The 12,223-nt window shown below is 38.5% G+C and overlaps 2 protein-coding genes across 3 annotated transcripts in view; one reads left to right on the top strand and one right to left on the bottom strand.

Annotated features, from left to right (window-relative positions):
* Positions 1–2,262: 2,262 nt before the first annotated feature.
* LOC146468327 (Golgi phosphoprotein 3 homolog sauron-like) lies at positions 2,263–8,535 on the top strand. 2 transcript variants are annotated; one of them, XM_085124972.1, is made up of 4 exons: positions 2,263–2,578; positions 2,662–2,908; positions 4,194–5,679; positions 6,056–8,535. In XM_085124972.1, exons 1-3 carry the CDS (start codon positions 2,393–2,395, stop codon positions 4,616–4,618), a joined length of 858 nt encoding a protein of 285 aa, XP_084981098.1. In that variant the 5' UTR covers positions 2,263–2,392; the 3' UTR covers positions 4,619–5,679; positions 6,056–8,535. The 2 variants fall into 2 exon arrangements, with proteins under 2 accessions (XP_084981098.1, XP_084981099.1); XM_085124973.1 differs by having other exon boundaries at positions 4,194–5,688; positions 6,065–8,535.
* LOC146468326 (uncharacterized) overlaps positions 7,696–12,223 on the bottom strand; it is a 29,589-nt gene continuing 25,061 nt past the window's right edge. Inside the window, 1 exon segment of the mRNA XM_085124974.1 lies at positions 7,696–11,274. Coding sequence (XP_084981100.1) covers positions 10,570–11,274 — 705 coding nt within the window. The 3' untranslated portion in view covers positions 7,696–10,569.

Raw genomic sequence — 12,223 nt, 5'->3', positions numbered from 1 at the left:
TCTTCTCAGAATTAATCTTCAACCCAGTTCCCTTACTGTTAGTTCTGTGGCTTCTAGCTTTCTGCTGGATCTGGCTTGTTGTACTGGAGGTAAGTGCAATGTTGTCTGCATCTATCTCCAGTCCGCTATAAGTACTGTGGTAATAAAAGCACTGGATGGCCTGACAGCCGTTAGCCGAGGGCCATGATGTTTTCTTGTGGCCTGCTTGTGTGGAGTAAAGTTGTCTCGACCGGTTAGAAGGGTTACCCGCATATAACCGAGCTACGCTAGCCGACGAGTCAACTTCTCCAAAACAGAAGACCCGCCTGGCAGGGAAGCGGCAACAGCGTGAGCCCATATTACGTGGGGCCCAGAACACCGCATAAAATAGTAAATGAATTAAAGACAGAAACATAACGAGGTTATGAATAACTAAGCAGAGCCAATGAATAATTAAGTCGGTCAACTCATATAAACGTTCGGTAAAAGTTGGCTTGGAAACTCTCTCTCTCCAGAGAGGCCTCTTTCGCGCTGGATTGGAGCATTAGCGGCAGGGAGACTGGATAGAGTGAAAAAGTTGGGGATGACGGGAAGAAAGAGAAAAGGCCTCACTCCCCCTTTTTATTCATTTATGTTTTTCTTTCAGTTTCCGAGTTTTCGCTCCTTTATTTGCTGCAGACAAGAGAGCCCCGGGAAAGGAGGATGAGAACCGCTCAGCCAGGCCTACATCTCTCCATATAAACAGGTCACCTGACTTACACTTTCCCTTGCTGGTTTTGCCTCCGTGCCTGAAAAGATGGACATTTCGCGTGGAGTTTTGGTACAGCCTTCTGTAAACGAATTTTGATCAACCAAGTCTTGAAGCATATGTCAACATGGAGGCTATTTTGATAAGCTTTCTGAACTCCAAAGACATTTCCGGCACAAATCTTAAATCCTTACTGATGCCGGTAATATTTGCTTTTGTGATATTTTGAAAATGGTGTAGAACCAAGCTGTTCACGAGGGGCAAATGATTTCTAGTGACGGTTTTGATTTTTTGTAACCATGGTAACTTGCTGCAGGTTAATCGATCCTGCTACTGGAGAAAGGTCATTCTCGATGACAAGAAGGTTGAAAACATGGCCGCGAGCAAACATAAAATACCATGAGGCATTATAAAATAGCCAGGGTCAAGCAAGCGCTGTGATTGGTCAAACTGAGTTCTGTATAACTCCACAAAGCACGAAGCATACGTATGGTGCGTGCATTATAATTGTACATATGCACGGAGCACACGTCAGATTTTTTGCCTGTGAAAAATCTGAGAAATTCAGAGACAGAATGCGCTGTCACTCCAGCGATTCGCAAAGAACAGTCTCTTGTACTGATTTTTCCAGACTTTTAATTAACTTGAACGTGTCTCTCAACACCTTAAAACTTAAACTTGACTTGTAGTTAACTTCTTGAACTTGCTTACGACGAGACGAAAAACTAAAACAGTTTGACTTTTTACTTGATTGCGCGCGCTGTCGCGTGCCCTGTCGTGATCGGCAAGAGCGCGCGCTATTAAATTACGCGTTATCTCGCGTAAGGAGAAACTTGATGTTGATTCATTAAAATTCGCACTTGTCTGAGGAGTTGCGATTGTTTATATTTTATAAAAGAAATAAAAAAACTTGTTCCTCGTGCATTGTTGAGTTATATAAGCACTTGGGAATTTTTAAGAACACTCGAGAAGTGCAGAGAGGCACTCGCCTACGGCTCGTGCCTCTCTGCACTTCTCTCGTGTTCTTAAAAATTTCCGCGTGCTTATATAACTCAACAATGCACTCGGCGCGTTTTTTATTTCTTTAATAATGCACACCCATAAAGCAAGAACCGATAAGACTAGTCGAAGTGAAAACCGCGTGAACAATACTCCGCGGTCCCTGCCGAGAATTTGAAACAATCTACATGTACGTTATATCAAATTTTCCCCTTTAATAACGCAATCCTACAATAGTAAAAATGATACTGGAAGTGGAAACAAAAATTCAATCGATTCATTTGATTGCAGGGACACGGAAATGTTTCCAGTAATTTTTAGCCATTATCATCCTTGTAACGTTATATGTTCTAACAGAAAAAGGGAAAAATCTTATAGGAACATTAAGGTGTCTAAGTGATACTTCGAAGGCTAAAAAATGTGAAGTGTGTCGTGAAGTGTATAATTGAAGTGTACAAGAAATGTAAATCATGTAAATTAAAGGCAATCGAGGGTGGGGAGGGTGAAATCATCAAGCTTGAACGACTTACCCATCAGTCAGTTCGACAAGTGACCATTGTGAACCGGCCAAACACGGCCATCTTGGCGAAATAGTTCCGAAGTTTATGGTTTTTTCCTCGTTGTTCGTGTACATCTTTCGTTCGTAGGTTCTTCTCTTGTCGCATAATGGCAACGAGAAGGACAGGGCAACAAGTTCAGCGTAGTGCAGCTTCTAGTGGAATTTCACCCGATGATAACCCGGACATCGAAGGGAACGAAGGTTATGAGAGCGAAGAGGAATCTGGCGACAGGAAGGAGACCAGGCTTACTCTAATGGAGGAAGTGCTACTGCTTGGGCTAAAAGATAAAGAGGTAATTCGTAAAAGCTTGCTATTACCCTAGATGTAGTTAGCATTGTGTATAATCCAGGCTTTTGTTTCTGATCTCTAATTTAGGGTTACACGTCGTTTTGGAATGACTGTATTTCGTCGGGTCTGCGCGGATGCATGATGATCGAATTAGGCTTGAGGGCGAGAATAGAACTCGAGAAGACTGGAATGCGAAGAAAGAGCATGTTGAATAGGCGCGTTTTGTGCAAGAGTGATAACCTAACTGGCGATGTACTCTTGGATGAAGCCTTGAAGCACATCAAAGAGACGGATCCCCCTGACACGGCACAAAATTGGATTGAACTTCTGAGTGGTGAGTAGAAGCATATAACAGAATATCAAATAAGTCGTGTCGTCATTCCTTACCACCATATCACTGGTCATACTAAGAAAAAAGAGATCAAACGCCGAATGAAGGTTGTCACCCTGTTTTACGTTTTTTACGTTTCATAAAGTAGCCTTGAAGGAATCGAACTGTCCGATATATTCGGTAGTCTCGTAGTTTTGGCGAAATTGTAACAAATCAAAGATTGAGTTAATTCGTCAGAGTATAAAACCTGTCTCTATCTTGACTATCTGGTGCTAAATTTCCAACAGTATCTTTTAATCTTCATGGAGCTTGGAGAATAAATCGGGGTCTCCTTAAAGGACGTGAATTTTTTTGCGGCTTATGGAAATAAGATTGGTAGGCAAGGGATACAGAGACGTGTCACTTTGCATATGTATACATAAGCTTAAATTTTATGTAATGTTTACTGGAAAAAGAGCATTAATCTTCCCTCTGTGAAATGTTATTTGATTTATCAAACACAGCTAAAGCTGAGGTCTATAATAGTGTTATTCAGTGAGTGATTTTTTAATTGTGTACTAATTTGTTTTTCAAAACTTATGTATATTCATAGTAAGCTTCACTTTTCAAGTTGAATCGACCAACCCCACTGAAACACTTGTTACGCAGGCTGACTCGTGTTTTTGGAAGAGTTAAATGAATAAAAAACAAACAAACAAACAAAAATAATCCAAGTGTAGTGAAGACTCCTTTTTTTAAATGGACATTATTATTTTTAGTCTTCTGCAAAGACCATGAAGTTGGTATCATAGGGTGCTAGTGCATTAAAAACAAAACAGAAGAAATAAAAAAGTGTAACAGTGTAACTGTAATAGCTAGCAACCAGGCCCTGCCTAGATCTTGACTCCCAACCCTAACCATAATTAATTAATCCCCCTTTTTACCGAATCCGGGTAAAAGATCTTGGATATCTCCAAGACTGGCTCTTGGATTTTTCATTGGATCATTTCAAGTTTAATTAAAAACGTTCTATCTGTATTTGTTTGCATGGACAGAAATGGATACGGACACTTTGTTGATCAGTACTTGGACGACACCAATAATTTGCATGTTTGTGCACAACTCACACCATGCAGTGATATCATGAACATTTTGGATGAGCAGGGCCTATCATGATGCATGCAGCACTTTGAAATTAATTGTCATAATCCTTGTGAAAGAAATCTTCATATTGACTTCCATGTCTCCTTCAAAGGTTATTGATGTTAGATCCTGTTCACTAACAATTTCTTTCTTTTTTTTTTTTCAGGTGAGACATGGAACCCCTTGAAGCTAAGATACCAGCTTAGAAATGTCCGTGAGCGGCTTGCAAAAAATCTTGTGGAGAAGGGCGTTCTTACAACTGAGAAACAGAATTTCCTCTTGTTCGACATGACAACACATCCCCTGGTTGATTCTGTATCCAAACAGAGAGTCATAAAAAAGGTCCAAGATGCTGTTTTATCCAAGTGGGTGAATGACCCACATAGAATGGATAAAAGGGTTCTATCATTGATCTATCTTGCACATTCATCCGATGTTTTGGAGAATGCATTTGCGCCACTTTCAGATGATGATTATGAACTTGCAATGAAAAGGGTCCGAGATCTTTTAGACCTTGAACCCGAGGTAGAAGCACAGAAGCCAAGTGCAAACGAAGTTATGTGGTGTGTAATCTCTGCATTCATTAAATAAACAACCTGAACTAGGTAGGGTACAGCAAGTTAATAATAATAAAATAATTAATGTTTATGGGTAAGAGTCACCTTGAAATAAGGTAGTGTAAGAACAAAGTGCACCTTAACTTGCGGTGAAAACTAGCAGCTGTTGTCATAATACAGCAGGGCTGTCATGAAATGTCAGAAAAGCTGGCTCAGTAAAGATAGTATCTGGTTGTAAATTAATGAAAGTTTCCCATGCCCAGTGTTATTTTAGTCATTTTCAAATGCTGGGGAGCAAGCAATCTTCACTGTAGTAGCTACACATGATGACCAGTTGCTGGTTATAAGTGACATCTCAGATGCAATGTTGGTGTTATTAGCTAGCATCAGTTTTTGATAATTATTACAAGCTTAGAATTTTCTTAGACTTTTTGCATTTTCTCAATATAAGCTGTTACCCATTCACTGCAGGGTTTTGTTTTTATCAGGGTGCACAAGTATAGTTAGGCAGGGAACTGATTATGAAATCTTGCAAACCTCATGGGGGATATAGGGAAAATACGTAAAAAGGTTTGACGCTGGCTTAAAATGCTAAAATCAAAGGTTTTGTGAAAACACTTGAAGACATTTGGCCCAAGAGCTTAGGTCTTCATTGGTTATGATGGCATGAAATAGTGTAATAGTATTTTTCATGGGAACAGCTGAAAGTTATGTTGAACATTTCTCTTACATTCACACACTGTAGTTAAAAAGATAACAGAAACACTACTTTTGGTTCTTTGCTCAAACAGTTCAAAATGTTTTGTGGTATGTGCACTTGCTATAATAACACCTTGCATTATTTGTTTATTGTCTGAACATTGCATATTTACTTCTTCGTCACAAGTTGAAAAAATATCCTGTGCTATTATTTCCTATTTCAATAAATAATTATTATTGCCATAAGATTAAATTATTTTCTCTTTAAGTTGATGTGAGGGCCATCTGTGTTTGGGTGTTACTGTAAAATTCCAAATATGGTTTCAGCCCAGAGCTGACTTATGTTCATTTAAAGGTCTCTTCAGGAAGGGTGTGAAGGGCTGGTTTTTTATTAACGTAAGGATGGTGCCTACTAATATCGAAGTATGTTTGTGCGGTTTATGACTATGCGGGATAAGCAGATCTTAGGAAGGCCTATTGGTATCCAAAACGAAAATTGGGGGTAGCCACGCATTTTTCAGAGATAATTAAGCAATAATATCTCTAAAAAGCGCCAAAATATGAAGCAATGTATGGGATTTTTGCCTAAATTGAAGCTTAATTATCTCTGAAAAATGCATGGTTACCCCCAATTTTCTTTCGAGATACCAAAAGCGTTTGCTAAGTTCTGCTTTCTCCGCATAGTTTTAAACCGCACAAAAATATTCCTGTATTAGCAGGCACCACCCATAGGAAACCCGAGTATCTCGAGATGCGCAGAGCGTATGCGCAGTAACAATAGTAGGAAATCCAGAGAGCTTTAAACAGTATGAAACACAAAGCTAATGGCCTAAAAGAGTCCATGGCCTGAAATTTGGGAGGTCTTACAATATTAAAAGGATGTTTGCATCTGAGGGGCTTAGGATGGGCTTGCATTATTTCGGAATTTTACAGTATTGTAGAACTTTGCTCTCTGTTGTGCATAATGGAGGGCAAAATTTGCCAGTCAGACTGTGGATCACTGCCTTTAAACTACTCTAATAACATGACCATTATCATAGCTGTTATCTTGGCTTCTTGTTGTAGGTCCAGGTCTGGTTGTTAGGAAGCTGATTAATGCGCCATTTCACGATTAAAAGTTAACCAAGCATTTCAGTGTGCTTGTTAAGAACCTTTTAAATAGCTTATTTTAAGAAATTGGTAAAGAAGACTGTATGTCCAAACTGTGGGACAAAATTTTTTATGGATAAACAATTAAACTTGAATCAAAGGTCATGTTAACTCAGAATTAGCTTAATCAGGCTCTGAACAACTGGGCCCTGAACAAACCTTTTGCATTCATCTTGTGTCCTAAATGTGACTAGCCATTCATATTTTTATGGTCCAACAGTGCTCATTTAACAGGGTTCTACTCTATTTCAAGGGAGGTTGTGTTCTTTGGGGTACAAGTGGCCCAATGATGTAATCAAAGTGTAAGCAAAATTTTGAATTAATACTTAGGTTTCTGGGGGATTAAAACTAAAGTTACAAGGTTTGAGAAAAGGTTAGGTTATAGGAAAAGCTAATGTAGTACTATTAATCTTGATCACTACAGGGTTCTCATAAAGTTTCTGAATAGACAGTTAGGATCTACAAGGAGCAATTTAGTGAATGAGTGTTCATACAGATTCATTTAACAACCAATTCACCAAAACATAGATAGCTCAAAATCCAAAATAGCCATGTCTTAGCTGGCTGCTGAAACTTGATCAGAACCCTGCTAATAGATTGCTAGTAGATGGGAATGGCTGTATATTTATTGAGTCATTATATGTCAACTTTAAAAGCTTCAAACAATACGGGTTCTGTTGTCAAAAAGGAGGTGCTATTTAACGGCATATTTTAGTATGTGTATGTATTTGCATTTAATGGCAGTACCGAGGGGGCAAGGTACTCTATCCATTTTGAGAATTTACGAATTTCAACAAGCATTGGATGTGGCAATTTTGCAAAGAATTTGTCAGTAGTTTTGTATACAACTTAACCATGCGACTCAAGTAACTGAAACAAAAGAACTGTTTGGTTAGAAAGCAAGCAAAAGAAATGATAAATTTATAGCTTGGCTTGAGTTTCTGTCCAATGATACCAAAGGCAAAATCACTAAACATTAGATGGGGTTTGATGGTAAAAACGTAAGCAAAACAAATTTGTTTGGAGTGGCATTGTGAAACAAGTTTTATGCCAAAGATGATGTAATTGTTACAATTTGTCAAATGAAATTGTCATGGATTGTAAAACTCTTCATTTCAATCAAATTTTGAAAGCAAAAAATACTGAACACATTTAGACTATGCAGCCATACAACATTATTTTCCAGGAAACAGGGAAAACATGAGGTGTGCATCAACCACAATTTCAAAAACGTCAGTTGATCACCATTTCTTGTTTTCTTCATAGTCAAATGGATAGTCGTCTTAGTCCATTCTTGTCATGAAATTGATGACAAAAATAAACAGCAAATAATGGCATCAAGGTGTTACTTACAGATTTCTTCCCTCAAGTATCCCTACTGGCCACAATACTTATTATTTGAAGTTTTTGTGTTGATTTTAAAACAAAATACTTTGCTGTTAATCACCATTCACTATTTTTAGACTACATTGTGTTAGAAGTGAAAATACCTTTGTAGCCCTGTTGTATTGTTGCCACTTTTTGATAGTTTTGTCTCAATAATGGGATAATTAGTAAGAAGTCTGTTGCAGGCAGAGTCAACACAACAGGCACATTTGTACACCAAACAGCACCTCCCAAGGTCTTGAAGTTGATTAATTTTAATGTGATTGAACACATCAGAGGCAAAAACTAATTTAAAATGTTTTCCTCGTGGCAATGGTACAACAAGCTTCGCTGTAAATTGTACAGTATAAATAACTGTAAGTAAACTGTAGGTACCAAAGTCTACATCCATATCTGGATGACCAAGGGAATAGGTCATGCTGGCTTTTAGTGATATCCTTCCATCAACACACAAACTGAGCAAGAAATATTGTACACTAGTAACCAGGGCCACTGCAAAGTATACTTTCGATTTAATTCGAAATGGTGTTATGATAGAGTAATGGTGGAATTGTCTCATTTCTTCTCCATTGTGTGATTTGTGGCCCTTGGTGATACAAATTCCAATCTAAGACAACATTACCTAGCCTCACAAGGAATTTTGCAATGATAATTTCCAAGTAAACTGTTATACATAGACAAGTGGAATTAATAAAGCATTCATGTTGTAACCAGTAACTGATTCATTGCATGCTGTATGTTAAGTCCGGGAACTGTAGACCAAAAAAGGGGTGCCAACCGCGGAAGATCAGGCAACAGAAGGGAACAAAGGGAAAACTAGGCTTTACATTGGAATAAAGAGAAAAAAATTTAAATAACGAACAAAAGCACTCAGTTGTGGAAATGGAAAGAAACTTGTTTCCAGGGTCTCTCTTCTTCCTGTCTCCAGGAGCTAAGAGAGACCCTGGGAACGAGGATGATTGAAAGCAGGAAATTCAGATGCAAAATATAGACGACGGACTGATCCAAACGGCGGATATGGCGAACTTGGTCGAAATAAAAAGGCCAGAATAACTAAAATATTTTTTAAAATTTTCCTGATATTTCGGTTTACAATACAAACCTTTCTCGGGGGCTGAACGGGAACGGTTTTCTTTAAATCCCCCTCCACCACCGCTCCTCCAGGTTCATTGTTAAACATAACTTGTAGGTATCACGCATTGATTTTTCTTTGTTCGTCAACATTGCAAGGTTGGTGGGGTGGGGTGGGAGGTTAAAATCGCAAATGATTTGGTCAGGGCTGCAGGTTACTCTTGCGTTTTGCCCGAAACAAGGAAGAACGACAGAAAAAAAAGGAACATACCAGTTCTAAAGCTAGAACAAATAGTGATTCGGCTCGCTTCCACGATACAGAGAGGCCACCGGGGTTGAACGAAACGAAAGGCAATCGTGATTTGATCAACTTGTCAGCCTGCACATTCCATGCTTTACAGTAACAATACATCAGCAAGTCAAAATTAAATAATTTTATTTACAAACTTATCTTTGATATGATGTAAAATACTTCTGCACTTGAACGGCATGTGCCTCGTACAAGCCATGCTAATTATATATTTTTAAAGAGATGTAACTGCACCAGGCTGTCTACATGTAATCATTCGCTCTGACGAAGAGCTTGCGCTTGAACGTCAGCTCTTGACTCTCTTTACGGTGGCCATATTACTTAATCAACTAAACATTTCTACCACCAGCTTCTTTGATTATTACTTCTTACAATACAACATACAAAAGCACCATTTTGTTTCCAATAAATATATGCATGCACGTATGATATGGCTTAGAGGCACGCATAAAATAATTAGTACACCTGTACAAACATTATTTTGACTTAATTGCTAGGATAGGCTGTAGACCCTGTTTTTCAAATAGAAATTCTGTACATTTGGAGTGACATTTTAAACATACCCTAGAGCAAAAACTAAGATGTGAAATTCGTAGCAAGATTTCCGTTTCACCATAAGTATTACCAACATTATCATCCACAAATATTTCGAAGCTATCGAGCTATGCCGAATAATATTCACCCTGTATATCAAAAGACTGGCTTACTAGCATCTACACGTTACGAATCTTGTACATCACGCGATGTGCATTGACTTTGAAAACTCTAACCTACCAAGTTATATCTGTAGACCTCTATATGTAATATTACAGTAATACGGTACCCCTTAATAAATAGCTATAGTTATTGTCTCAGAAAACCCCAGAATCATAAAATTCTTTTCACAAAATAGTGAAATACAAAATGCGGGGCTAAGAACAGATTGTAGGAACCTACAATTTTAATCGCAGAAAACACTGAGCAGTACTTCCTTGTAGTTCATTTATACACTGAAGAGCTGGTTATTGAGTCAATGAATGAAATCCGAAACTGTGATCATTCCAATGAAAATTACTGAGCAGTTCTTTCCTGCGGTGTTGTTTATTATGCTGTACAAGGTGGTTCTACTTTTTGAGTCTGTGGATGAAATCTTAAAGTGTGACCATTCAAATGAAAGCTATTGAAACGTATTGTTATATTATGCCGCTCAAGGTGGTTCTAAATTTTGAGCCAGTGGATAAAATCCTTAAGTGTGACCATTGAAATGGAAGCTATTCAGCAGTATTTTCCCGTGTTGTCATTTGTCTTCAATACTTTCAGAGCCAATTTGTGCACTATTTGAAGTGAAAATATTAATACTATGTTGAATATTTGATCAGACCCTCCCTGTGTTACTTCCTCCTTATCTTCATCATCACAGGCCCATAAGGTAATCTTCTTATCAGTTCAAGAGCATCTACACTGGTCATATACGCAACTCTCTGTCCATTCACCTCGAGTATCTCGTCTCCAGGCTTTAGTTTCCCGCTTCTACCAGCCACACTTTCTTTAAACACGTACCTCACATGAATCGGGGCGTCGCCATACAGCGAGTCCGGGCCCCCACCCAAAGAGAACCCTAGTCCAGAAGCCCCCTTTTCAAGAGTGACCTCACTCACAGAGGGGCCTTGAGGTACCTTTTGTAGCCTTTCCTTCAAACTCTTGGATGCAGAGTTGGAGAATAATCTCTTCTTTAGGCGATCATACGTAGAGTTTTCGCCATTTTGCTTAGCAAGATCTAATGGGATCTTTTCAAGTGTCGGTGGTACAATGCTCTTTGTATTCGCTAAGTTCTTTTTCTTGGTCACTTCCTCTTTTGTCGGCCAAGCCTCGGAGTCTGAAAAAACCTCTCTGTTGCCATGCGACCTTTCGTGTTGTTTAGCCCCTAATGGCCGGCATAAGACAAGCGTCACTCGATCAGGAGTGTTTTTCAGGAGAGCTAGGGCTTGCATATTTGTTAATCCTTTGAACGATTTGCCATTTACTGACAAAAGAATGTCACCTTTTTTGACAAGTCCATTCTGGGCTGTTACGCTACTTGAGAGGATCTGACGAACCTGGGAACAAAATAATGACGAAGATTGTATAATCTGGACAAACAAAATTAGCAGAATATACAGATAAGGTATAGACCTTTTTCATAAATGGCGGCCGATAAATTATTCTTTTGTTTTCATGAAAATTAGCCCTACTAGCCTCGTCAGCATGTGCAAAATTCAAACGAATTTTTACTCTGAAATAAGGTTAGTAGGGCTTATTAACATATATTGAAAAGAATAATAAATCGGCCATCATTTATGAAAAAGGTCTATGCCGAATGAGGCGTTTGATTTCCTTGATAACAGACAGAGACAGCAGGACAGAGGTCCATGCGGAAGAATAAAAAGGAGAGAAAGGACGCTTGGAGAAAGAAAATAGGCAGAAAATGGTAGAGAAGGGTCAAACAAATCTTAGAAGAAATTATGCAAAAGCATGGTTAATTAAAGGCAATGGTTATGAAACCTGACAAACTTCTTTATTGTATGTTTTTGTTTGCCTTTTTGGCCTTGACCCTGCACAAACAACAATAGAACTTTGAATGTGTTGGAGCAACTGACCAATCGAAACGTTTTTGTTAAGATATTCAACTCTGGTGTGGACGTTAAAACGAAGGATTTTGCAAAAAAATAAAACAACAACAACAAAAAAGGCAATTAAAAACAACAAAATAAACAAAAACAAAACAAAAACAACAACAAAAGAATAAACCAACAACAACAACAACAACAAAAAAGAAAAAAACAGGAGAAGAAAAAGAAGGTATGGGACTGGGGGTAGGCCAAGGAAGTGGCAGAATGGTGTTTTGAAAGGAGCAAAGGAAGAAGGGTCCAAAAAATCTGCGAGAAGGGTGACAGAAGTTTTCTGATACATACATTAAAAGAGGGAGGGCATGCTGAGGGAAGAAAAGAGGGCTGGGGAAAAGAGTGCAACATGAGAGGGAAAAAAAGGGAACAAAGGGGCTGAAGA

This window comes from Pavona decussata, unplaced genomic scaffold (assembly GCF_977016875.1).
Source record: "Pavona decussata unplaced genomic scaffold, jaPavDecu1.1 SCAFFOLD_133, whole genome shotgun sequence".
NCBI lineage: Eukaryota > Metazoa > Cnidaria > Anthozoa > Scleractinia > Agariciidae > Pavona > Pavona decussata.
The sequence above is the reverse complement of the archived record's forward strand: the minus strand, read 5'-3'. Positions and strand labels throughout refer to the sequence as shown.